This window comes from Alosa sapidissima, chromosome 1 (genome assembly GCF_018492685.1).
Source record: "Alosa sapidissima isolate fAloSap1 chromosome 1, fAloSap1.pri, whole genome shotgun sequence".
NCBI lineage: Eukaryota > Metazoa > Chordata > Actinopteri > Clupeiformes > Clupeidae > Alosa > Alosa sapidissima.
The window spans coordinates 6,605,386-6,617,938 of NC_055957.1; the positions used below are offsets into that span (position 1 = coordinate 6,605,386).

The following is a 12,553-nucleotide window of genomic DNA, read 5'->3' on the forward strand; positions in this document are numbered from 1 at the left end:
GCAGAAAAAATAAAACTTAAACCATTAAATATGTCTTATTTCAAGTAGTTGTACAGTAGTAATGGCTGAAAATTGTCCTGGGTTGATTAAGTAGCCAACTGAATTGTCCTCACCCAATCTAAAACTTAGAAACAAAAACAAACTTCCTTCTCTGAATTCTTCATGTCAAAACACAGCATTTTTACATAAACAAAATAATTATCTAAAGTCTGTCAATATATTGTAACACATTTGTAAATGAAATGACCAACTGATGCATATTTTAACTACTTTAACAATGCAATTTAGTTTTATTCACCATGTGTATTAGACCCTGTTTACAGAACTGCATACCAAGTGGACAGTGCTGAATATGTAAATGACTGCTAACATGTATTTTCATCACTCAGACAAAAATGGTAAGGTCTTTTCCTTCTACTATGTAAAGCGACCTTGGGTTTGAGAAAGGCGTTATATATAAAATAAACATATTATTATTATTATTATTAATCAGTTCAATTGGTATGAAAGATACACAGTGCTAAGATGCCACTTGTCAGTCTCGTAGACATAGAAATCACTGCTAAAAATGGCTGTGTAGTCCGACACAGGAATAATGGCTGTTGCTGCTGTTTTTTTTTATCCAAATGGTATTCTTCTGAATGTGTCCTCTGAATTTCCCCCTTTACACATCACCTGTCTCCAGTTAGCGTGTTTACTCACATGCTTGTCTCAGCAGACTGCATTGCTGTCCATGGCTTTCATGTCCTTCAACTGCCCTGGTGCTGGTGGCAACTCCACCAAACAGAATGTCCTTTGAGATTCTGCCCTTTTATAAGAAAAACTGGTGTTGCAGCGAGATGAGGCTGGGCCTCTGACCTGTGTCAGCTTAAAGGGAACAGAACTGATCCCACAGTAAATGACAGAGTTTGTATGTAATCAGCACTATCTCAAGTGATCTTGTACACAAGGTATCATCACTTTACTGTACCAAAGCATTTGTCAGTATGACACCAATAAGGGTGAAGCAGGAACACTTTTTGTGTCACACAACTGTATATGTTGAAAACTGTAGCATGACTGTCCACTTGGTATAATTCTATAATTCATAAAAATGTTGAACAAAAAAGTTCCCTGTATGGGGGCCATTTTCCAAAAGAAGTTGCACTTGGCTTGATTGGTTTTCTTAGTTTGTTTTCATCATTCTTACATAATCTCGGGACAATTCATTCATACATAATTTATTCTTTCACTTCATTGAAGATTTAAGATATTGTCCTTTAACTCAGTGTTGCAATAATAATACCAGTCTTCAACTGACTGTAATATATGACAAAAAAATAATGTGTAAAATAATATGCTTAATTTTATTTTACTGTTATCAATTTTATTTGTAGGCTAAAATTGAACAGCTGTGTTTGCTGTTATTGACTGTTATCGTCTTAACTGTAATTCACTGATAATGTTAAGGTTTTACTATGACGGTAAAGATAAAATCATTCCATTAGCTATATAGTGCTATGTCTGTCCATTAATTAAAACTTTAATTTGGACTCTTTTTAGCATTTAAATGCATTACGCATAACTTTGTGTAATGGTGGTGTAATGTAACCAAAATGAAATAATTTGACAAACATTAACAAGACATAGTCTAAAATGCTTTAGACAATTAAGGAATGGTCCGCTGACTTTAAAAAAATGTTAGTTGCCTATATAATAAATCAACTGTATAGCTCCCTGATATTTACATATTCATCTGTATATCTTTACCGTTATTTGCAACTTCTTTTGGAAAATGGCCCCCATACCCCTCCCATCCCTTGCAAGGACCGTCCAGTGTTATGCTCTCTCCTTGCCACCACCCACCCACCCAAACCCCACTTAGCGGACGGAATATGAAGTGAACTCATAATGACGTCATGTGTAACAGCCAGAATATAAATGCCTACCTATTCAAAGACAAATATCATTAATCACAGAAAACATTACAACAGTGAGATCAGTATCGCTTCATGAAAACTGTAGTATGTCTGCACAACTTCAACAACAACATCTTCTGTGCCTTTAATGTAGACATGATCTATTAATGTACCTTTTTCAGTTGTGGCTGCTTGCACATGTTGAGTGTATCCATGCCGTTCCAATAACTTGAGAATTGTAGACGATACAAAGATGTCCTCATTGAAGTCTCCCATGATGAGTTTCCTCCCAGGATGCTTTTCAAGTTCAAAGATGACCTGTAATAACTGTTCTCGAAACATGTCAATCTTATAAGAGCTGGGCCTGTACAACACAGCAGCAGTCAAATTTGCATGTGGTATTTCAAAATACAGACATTCCAAATTGCATCTTTCTGGAATTGACACCTGCACGTCAACGTTTTCTGAACAAAACAGACCAACTCCACCTCTTTGTTGTTGTTTCAGCGCTGCAAAGGCTGGCTCGGAGTCATTGTAACAGTTTCCTCTCGGATTGTGTTTGAAGACGTATCCTGGAAGTTGTGGCTCTTCATCAGTGTCTACATTGAGCCACGTCTCTGTTAAGCAAATACAGTCAGCATTCATGAGGGCTTTATGGGATTGAACATCCTGAATGTGAGCATTCAAACTCTGCACATTGTGAAGTGCTACTGTGCACACAGGGTTCATGTTGGATAAAACAGACATTCCAAAGTTAAACTCAGGCAAGCTTTTCATAGCTGAATCTACTTTGTTATCACAAAATATGGCAGATTCTTTGAAGTCCTCAATTATCAGCCCACCAAGAGTTCTCACGCGACTCAATGCAACGTATGCTTGCCCTGGAGCAAAGATCTTCTTGAGTGATACAACAGCCCTTTCAACAGTAAGCCCTTGACATTTGTGTACAGTTACTGACCAGGCCAGGCTAATCGGCAGTTGCCTTCGTACTCCACCATTATTAGCCACTTGTTCCTCTTGCACTTCCACTATCGTTGAACGTTCAGAAACCCTTTTTGCTTTTGACCTCTGGATCTTTCCTACATTAGGGTCTTCAAAGTCCACATGGATAGCTGCAGGCATGTCATCGTCTTGTTGACTTTGAATGATTTCCACGACTGTGCCACATGCTCCATTGACAAGGCCATCAGACACATCTATGTTTTTCTTCAACATGACCCTTGCTCCAACACCCAAGGAAACACATTTAGGCAAGCAAGAGTTGAAAACTTTTGTGTGAAAGCCAAATTTCCGTTCCATTCTTCCAGTTTTGGGATTTCGGACAAAGTCTTGAGCACGTATGCTGATTGCGTCTGGGCAGGTCTCTTGCAGTCTCTTCACGTTATATTCATCAACCTCTGCATTTGTAGCATACACATGAATGTCTGTAGATTCCTCACCAGTTTCACGCTGCCTCAGTGTGAGAACATCACAGTCGGTGAGAGGTTCGTTCTTTTTACGGACTCTGAGACGATTAAGCATTTCCGCAAATGCTGCATTTTCTTGTCTAACAACTTTAGTCAGTTCTGCAACCTCAAAGTTGTTGTCCCACAGGTTGGCTCCTTTGTTTTCAGCAAAAAGAGGCGTGCCTTTCACGGGCTTGAGTTGAAAAAAATCACCCACACAAATCAGGGAAACTTTGGCAAACAAGGAATAATCACCAGTCTGCTTAATTTGACGCAGTCTACCATGAATGTAGGCCAAAAGACGGTGGTCGACCATGGACACTTCATCAATGATCAGAATTTGCAAGCTGCCCATTTTGGTTCGCAAAGAATTGACTTTCTCATCACCTAGTGGTTGATATGGCAGTTTGACATTTGCACCAATGGAGAATGTATTGTGAATTGTTGCAGCACCAATGTTATATGCAGCCACTCCTGTAGGTGCTGTTAGAAGCACAGTGAGATCCTCAGGATTTTCAGCAATCTGTGACAACAGCCTGGTAGATTCGTAATGTATCGCTTTGATTAAATGGCTTTTCCCTGTTCCTGCTCCACCAGTAATGAATAATCGCAATGGTTCAGGATTTTGTCCAAACAGTTTCTGCAAACACCACTTACGAACAGCATAGAATATGGCAGACTGTTCTTCATTTAATGATCGCAATAAATGTAATGCATCTTGTCTGGGCATTGACACATGATTTGTTTCCAAAGTGCATGTAGTCTGTGGGTTTGCTGTCAGGTCAGGAATGAGTTTGTCATCATCATCACCTTCATCATCTACAACCTTTTTTTTCATCAGATTCAAACAACGAAGACGTTCCCTTTCTGTTTCAGGACATATCTGAGCCCAGGCATCTTCTAGATCAATTTTGTCTTCCAGCAACTGTTTAGCTCTATCAATCTCATCACTTTCTTTTTCAAATAAAGCTTTGTTGGTATCCACAATCGACTGCACTCTTTGAACATCAACACCACATTTCACTGCACCATTTTTATAGAAATCCTCATATGTATCAAACTGGGGCGGTTTGAGGTGACAGTCTTCATAGTAAGGCAAAAACAGTTGCAGCAATGAATGGAAGTACTTTTCGGGGTTTTTTGTGGGAGAAAATCTGGGATACCTCACGACAGCAGGTTCAGTTCGGGTCCTTCGTTTCACAAAGCCACAGTTGTTGTTGAGCTGTACAATGTCATGTGAATCTCTTTCAGCCGGAACCTGTGACTTTGGTAGAACTCTGTATTCAGAACAAAAACTGGCCAGGCATAAATCCTCAAATTGTGCATTCTGGGGTCTGCTCTTATACCTCTCAACCACATTGGTCATCCAAATGCTGCTTTCATCATTACACTGTTGGAATTGGGCTTTACTTTGGAGTAAATGCAGAGGTAAACTCATCCTAACAGGATTATCACCAACTGGAATGAACTGTACGTCGCGAGAGCATTCTTTCAAGTGCATGTGTGTTAATCGATAAACTGCCTCTTGGGCTGAAACTTCTCTGTTGTGTAGGTATACACTTCCAAGCTGTTTGAATGCTGCTTTTGCATCAAGGTTGCCATTCATTGACTCGTCTTGGGCACGTTGTAAGAGCAAACCCATTTCTTGTTCTGCTTTTGTGATGTACGACAGTATGTAGACCACAACTGAAAAGGCATCTGTGACATACTGGATATCCATATTGCCTTGCCAAGCACGGAGTAAGTCTTTGTTGTACTGGTTCACCCAAATGTCTCCAGGACTTCGTTTCAGGACAATGCTTTTCTTTTTGGAACATATGTTGTACGCCTTTTCAAACAAATCTTGATCTATCCCAAGAGACTCAAAAAATGCATCGGCTGTATCAAAATCCATGTCAGGCATGGTCAACGCAGTTTTAACATTCTTTATTATTGCACTCGCACTTGTATTGTCATCATTGCCATTCAAGTCCTCACAGTTACCGCCTCTTGTGATGAAAGTACAGCTTGATGGTGGCCGTGGGAAGTTGAACCTGCACACTGTGTTTTTCTTGCGGCAAGTCTTAGAGTGTCTTGTGCTGTGCCTCTGTACGCTGCTCACAACCTCATAAAGCTCTGCATCTGTTTCTGGTGGAATTTCACAGGTGATGTATGTATCTATGAACTGTGCCACTTCATCATCACTCTCTTTATCAATCTTGGGAGCATTTTCAACCCAAAAAAGACAGTGGACATGAGGAGAACCACGTTGTTGAAATTCAACACGATAAAAGTAGTCCTTTATTTTCCCTATGGGTTCTGCTGGCGACATGATTACATCACGGAGAAAGCAATGCCATCGGTGATCAAACATTCTTGCCGCTGTCACAGGGTTTTGGCGTATGAGTCCACATTTGTCAGACCAGTCAAGATCGTCAACAGACGTTTGTTTACCTTCTATTCTTAGAATAGAGTTCAGCATTTCAGGCCATCTCAAATCTGCAGAGCTAAAAGATGCAAAGAATGTGGGTATGGAGAGTTGTCTTATCATGGCAAATAAATCTTTCTGAACTGACATCCAGTATGGAGGTGTGCCACGAATTCCTCGTAAGAACTTGTATCCTTCGTCATTGCGCAATATTTTACCCAAGGAGTCTGAGTTCAACAACATGTCTGGTGATGCGTCTTTCAGAGGGGAGTTGCCGCCACCTTTGCGTAACGCCACTGATACACCAGATACAACTTGATGCACCTCTGATATGTATTGTGCGTAAAAAATGAAGTCTGTGTTCTGTGCAAAACGCCCATCTGCATTCAGAATGCGTGTATTCAGGTACCGAGACAGAGTTATTTTGGACTCTCTTTCATCATGGAATGTAGGTCCACCAGATGGAAACAAAACAGGGAAACATTTTGCCTCGTTGGTTTTATCGGACAGCAGCCTCACTGGACTGTTACCTTCACCTGGTGCCACATTAAGTATGTCCTGAAAATTCTGATCAATGATCTCTGAACCCAGATCGACAGGTTGTAATGATGTATCTGACAAAAGCCCATTCTGGTCTTTGATATAAGTCACATCTTCCTCTGCTTGCTCTTCAGGAACATTGTCATCATCACTGTTAGCAGGTGTTTCCTGTTTGGTGCTTTCCTCATGCTGGTCAGTGCCATTCAGAGAGTTTACCCATTCGTCATTCATAGTCACATCACCATACCATTTATTGTTTGCCATCAAATACCTCAGTGCATTTCTGACACGATCAGTGTGGACATACATGTACTCGTAATGACCTTTATATGTCAACTTGCGTTTCAGTTTCACTCTTATCATCTTGTCATCACATTCATTTCTTGGGAGTATATTTGTCACATTTGTGTTATTAACAGGAACAGAGACGCAAGGACCATGGCAAGCTCTCTGGCGGCCTCGAGGCAAACACAACAGCTTCATGAAGGGAATGTGACGTGCAATGAGATGTTGTTCCAAAGAGTTCAGACATTTAAGTTCCGGTGGAATATCATCCAAATGCATGTTGTTTGTGACACTCTCTTCGGGAAGTTTTCCTCCAAGTATTTTACGATGACATGTATGGCAAATCCATAATTTGCTTAATGGACTATCAGACAAATGACATTTCTGTTCACATTCATCATCACACACATGTAAATATTGCAATGTTATGCATCTATTAGCCAATGCAGCCACTTCTGCTCCTTTGCTTTCATAGTAATGTCTTTTACACTCAACCACCTGCTTCCTGAAGAGTAAACGATGACAGACTGAGCATACATATTCAGGACCACGGCTGACCTCCTGACGAAAATGATCAATAGCCAAATCAATGTCTCCCTGTTTCTTCTGCCATGTTGAATAATTTTCACAACCTTTTTTGATTTTGTTTACACGGATGTTTTCATTTTCTTGATACTTCCACTTATTATGCTCTTTAATTTTGTTCTGGAATCCAATGTTTTTCTTGTATTTTGTATGACTGTAGTCACGGACAAGATTCTGGAATGGCCCGTTTGTCTTATATTTGGCTTTGGAGTAATCACGCACATAAGTCTGAAAGCTCTTGTTTGTCTTATATTTGACACTAGAATACTCGCGTACCATTGCTTGGAAGGAAGCACTTTTCCTATATGTCATTTTAGAGTAGTCACGTAGCAATTCTTGATATTCAGGATCAGATGTATACTTATTCCGAACACGTGCACGCTTTCTCTCTCTGTAATCGCTGTCATTGTGATATCGCTGGCGATCTTTCTTTGCTTTCACATTTTCTGATTCATCGTTCAGCTTTCTTTTTCGTGTTGACCTCAACTTGTCATCAATCTTTACAGGCTGGCATATTCCTGCGCAACTTCTTGCATCTTTGTGTTGAACACATATTACAACCTCATAATGACTGCCAGTGTGATTTAAATAAATGCAATTCTCTCTACATGTCTGTGAGTCTGTAGGTCTGTGCATATTCCATCTTCCATCATTGAAAGTAAATATAGTTGTTTGCAATAAGTCAGCAGCAGCAAAAATATCAATCTCTTTTGCCCATGAACCACAGTAGTAGATTCTTGATTTACTCACATAATCCTGCACAGATGTGTATTCTTCCCTCAGATATGTTTCAAATTTGGCGCTGTTTCTCTGAAGGTGTTTCACGACAGCCCGTCTTATTTTCAAATGCTTGTCTTCATTGTGACAAATGCTAAAGGCTAGGCTACGGTAAAAGCAATTCCCATCAGGTTTTATGCTTTTTATCTTACAGGGAGATCCCATGTCATCGAGATCAATGGTTGCCATTAAGCTCAAATCAACATTTTCATGTTGAAGCTCTAAACGCGTGCACAGTGCATCTTGGTCTTGACGAGTTAAAGGTTTAAAAGCCTGTTTGTGAAATCTTATATCACTTATGACATAATTTGCTTGCACATCACACTGTAAAGGTTGAAAAGACTGTTCGTGCGCACCTGCATCAATAAGAATGACATCGTCTGTTGCAATGTTGTTTCGCTTAACACCCTTACTGGGAACTTGTCTCAAAACGTCACTGTACAGTGGTCTACTGTTTACATTAGAACAAGCATTTGTGTCTGGTATGGTCTGTGAACATTCTGTGCTACTTGTGAAATTAGCTGCAACTGTAGACGACCCACTTACAACTCGTTCACACACTTTAGGCTTACGCTTCACCACATCGCTGTAGAGTGGACAGCAACTTGCAGAGCTCGTTGAATCGTCCATCTGGGCGTTGGCATTAGTTATTACTGTGACTCCAGTTACCTCAAACCTTGGTGTGCTTATGCCAAAAGCTCGTGCAAAGTCGTAAACAAATGTGACCAGGGAGTGTATAGAGCTGAAGTATGCAACACAACTTGTCCTCTCACCTTTCTGGTTGACGTTTCTGTTAGCGTGTGAATCAACAAACGCAAACCTTGTTCCTGCATTCACTACAGCACATGTGTTAGCACAAATGGTCAACAAACAAGCATCATTACTAAACAGCGCACGCTGCAGTGCTACATCAAAAGGCATGGCAACATCACGTAAAGCATCGTCATAGTCATCAACCTGAATAAATCCAGTGTAAGAATCAGCAAAGTTTATTGAGAAATCACAATTCCACACTTCATATTGTCTAGGCAATTCAGACACAGCAATGTAACCCCTTCCTTGGTCTCTTATTTTACCCTGTGCACTCATTGACCTGTAAAGAACAGTTCCCTTAATCAAAACATCATCAAGATCTCCAGTTTCCCAGCTCCACACGTTCTTCATCTTGGACTTCAAAACAGCAGTCAAACTGATGGCACCACACTGCTTGTTGCGCACATTTCCAAACCGTGAATCGCCTTGATGAAAAGACCCCATCAGCACAGATCTCTCTGGGAAGTCAACAGATTCATTCAAAGAACAACAATCAGTAGCATTATTGTCATGGCACATATTCAGAGAGTTGGTAGAGTTTGTTTGAGAGTTGGTAGAGTTTGCTTGTATTGCGTCCGAAGACTGTAACTGGCATTGTAACTGGCATTGTAACTGGCATTGTAACTGGCAGTCCGAAGACTGTATAGCGTCCGAAGACTGTGTGTGGGCTTTTTTACGAGGACGCCCAACCTCGTCACAGGAGACCAAGTCAACCTGCGCCACCGGGGACCTCTTGCACGGCACCTGTAACACAGAAAACCCATCATAAGGTTACCAAGTCTAACATATCATACTTCTTTAATAATTTCATCATTAAAGCAACTAATATACTCATACTTTCAGAACAGTAATGTATATATATTTAGATCATAAATATTCAGCAACTTCTTAAAAGGAAATATGGCGAGTTTTCACATAGGTCTCCGTTTCTCATGGGTCACTGAGTACTGTTGGTATGAAACAAAGTCAAAACAATCAGTTTTTCCTAGTTCGAGTTGCTACAACCAGCAGCTACCGGTAAAAACAAACGTTTTCATTTTTTGTACCGACAATACTTGAGAAACGTAGATCTATGTAAGAACTCGCTGGATTTCTCCTTTAAATTAGACATGCAGCACATCCTTCATTAAAATCAAATACATTCAAAATGTAAGGGCATATTTCAAGCAAACATAAAAACTACTGTAAATAAGAATTGGGAGAAACATATCAAATGTGTCCAACATTACATGTTTCTTATTAAACACACAATCATAATACATCAGGACAGATAGTTAAGCTCAACAGCCTGACCTCAGTGGACCTCAAGTCAGCCTGTCTCTTCTTGGCCGCCCTGGACCGCTTGCTAGGAGGCGCCATCTGAAAAACACACAGAAAACACATCAGAAATCTCATACAGTTACACTGAAATATTTTTATCAGTTCTGTTGAACGCAGGCTTGTGCACAATTCCGAATTTTAGAATTGGCCTACATTCAATTAATGAATTGGAATTTGAATTGAATTGGCCCCACCCCACAGAATGTTGAATTTGAATTGGAATGACAGGAAGTGGAATTCAATTCATGGCAACACACAACAGGACAAATGTGTTGAATCTCACATACATTCAGTTTTGGGAAGGTTAGTTTGGAAATGTAATTGGTTACTGTTGTCAATTATAAGTTGTGTGTTTGTTGCGATCATATCTGACATATATTGTGAAACTTCATTGTTAAACACTACCCTTAAATTATGCATATGAATTTTAATTCTACTTCCTTTAATTCAAATTGTAATTCTACATCCTGTTGCACAAGCCTGGTCGAACAGGCAATAACAATGTACATATTTACATCATAAGGATATGATGTAAATATATCTAATATTTATCAATCAAAACGCTAACCTAAAAACAAACAAACAAAATAAAAATAAACATTCAGGTGTCAACCTATCCCACCTCAGTGCTGTTCCTGAACATGAACATTGAATAGTGGTGGCTCAGTAACACCATTTAGCTTACATCCTTAAACAGAACAGCGCCAAATTGATCAGAAATACTATCAATTTGTGCTACAGCATCTCTCCACAACCTACAATTTTGCTTCTTTGACTTCATGTGCAAGGGTAGCCCACACTGCATTCATCAAAAGGGGTGATATGTCACTTTATAGCTATTATTAATCTGCAAAACGAATTGACATCTGGAGGATTGTTACATACCACTAGGCACATACACACAAGTACCATGAAATGGAACCTGTTGCAAACATTTACAGCTACAGAGTTAGGCATGCACATTCTTGACCTAAAGTACAAGGCATATGAGACATAAATAAAACTAATGTATCTGTCAATGCAGCATAAAAGTTTCTAAATTTCCCTAGAAGTTGTACTGTTTATGTGATAGTATACAACATAAAAGCCCTGAAACTTTTAACACTTACCTTTAGTATGTCAAAAAGCAATCCAAAATCTGGAAAATATTTAATATATATATAGGTTATGAAAGATACAAACTTAGCATTTACAATGACAGATAATGTACTTTAAACTTACAAACGTGTGGTTTGGCTTGTAACCATTCTTAAAATCTACCAATGAATTCTTCCAATGTATACATAAACAGGCTTGAAACATTCAGTTAACATGAAAACTAGCAGAATTGTTAAATTGGTATAAAACTAGCAAATTAGCTACCTAAAAGACATGCAGGACCTGCCACATTCTGTATTGAGCCAGGATGAAATCTGTATACTATGCCTTCAACATTTACTGACAGCCTCATAACTCCTAGATATGTTTTATTATAAAACATGCATATTTTCATTGTAAACACACAAACTTCTTATCATACAGGACTGTATGACATTGCATTCAAGAGTATTAACACCAAAGTATACATCTAGTCCCATATCTAAACCCAAACGAGACACCTCATAATAGTCATGGCATTGGTGGTCAGAGAAAAAAACGTCATACATTTAATTAAACCATCAAAAATACAATAGGCCGTTCGACAACTGAATATAGCCTCCAGAAAACAATAATTTAGACCAGGTCGCGTGCAACGAAATTGCTTGTCGCCTTGTGTGACCTTTTGCAATAGCAGCTACGCCAGTTCAAGAGTCTTTTAGCCATAACTTACCCTCGTAGCAATATATTTAGCCGCCAGAAACATTCCCCCCTCGCGTTTGAATGCTTGCTGCCAAACCACACCAATTTAACCTAGGTTACATCACCTGTTTAAGATTAATTAAATAACTGTATTTCTTAAGAATTACACATGCTTGCCTGCCTTCGCAAGCGGTCTTGCTGAGCCAACATCCAACATCAACTCATCTTAGCTCGCTAACGTTATGTTCTCCTGTTAGCTGCAAACACTGCTAGGAGTCTGCCTCTGATTTTCAATAGCAAGTAAACAACGTGAACTTGCATTCCTAACGGAGATGACTCAAAAACAACCAACTTCACAGTAATGTACCACGTTTTCTAACACACTGCTATTCAAGAAGCAGATGTGAGTTCAATTACAATACAAGGTTAATTGCTATCCAACAGCGCTAGCCTACAGCATGGCTGAAGCATCGTCCCAGTAATAATAACCTTTGACTGTATTCGACTATACAACGTTGTTCATGAGATAACAGCCAGTTCTCAAGACACTGCCTGCTTCAATCTGATTAACATTTTTGATTTATTAACGTTACAAATTCACATTTACACAACCGCTACCTTTCCTGCCTGCCCTGTAGAGTTTATCGTTCATAGTGTGACACGAACACGTTAACAAATGTAACAAAGGTGGCTATCTAGAGGCA

At 39.4% G+C, this 12,553-nt stretch overlaps 1 protein-coding gene across 1 annotated transcript; it reads right to left on the minus strand.

The window, feature by feature from the left end:
• Positions 1-1,914: 1,914 nt before the first annotated feature.
• Positions 1,915-11,208, minus strand: LOC121720157. The gene is made up of 5 exons (XM_042106068.1): positions 11,180-11,208; positions 10,044-10,109; positions 8,847-9,494; positions 2,857-7,136; positions 1,915-2,515 (listed from the first exon to the last, which is right to left on the minus strand). Coding segments are annotated over exons 2-5 (4,995 nt in total). The 5' UTR covers positions 11,180-11,208; the 3' UTR covers positions 1,915-2,514.
• Between the last annotated feature and the right edge of the window lie 1,345 nt (positions 11,209-12,553).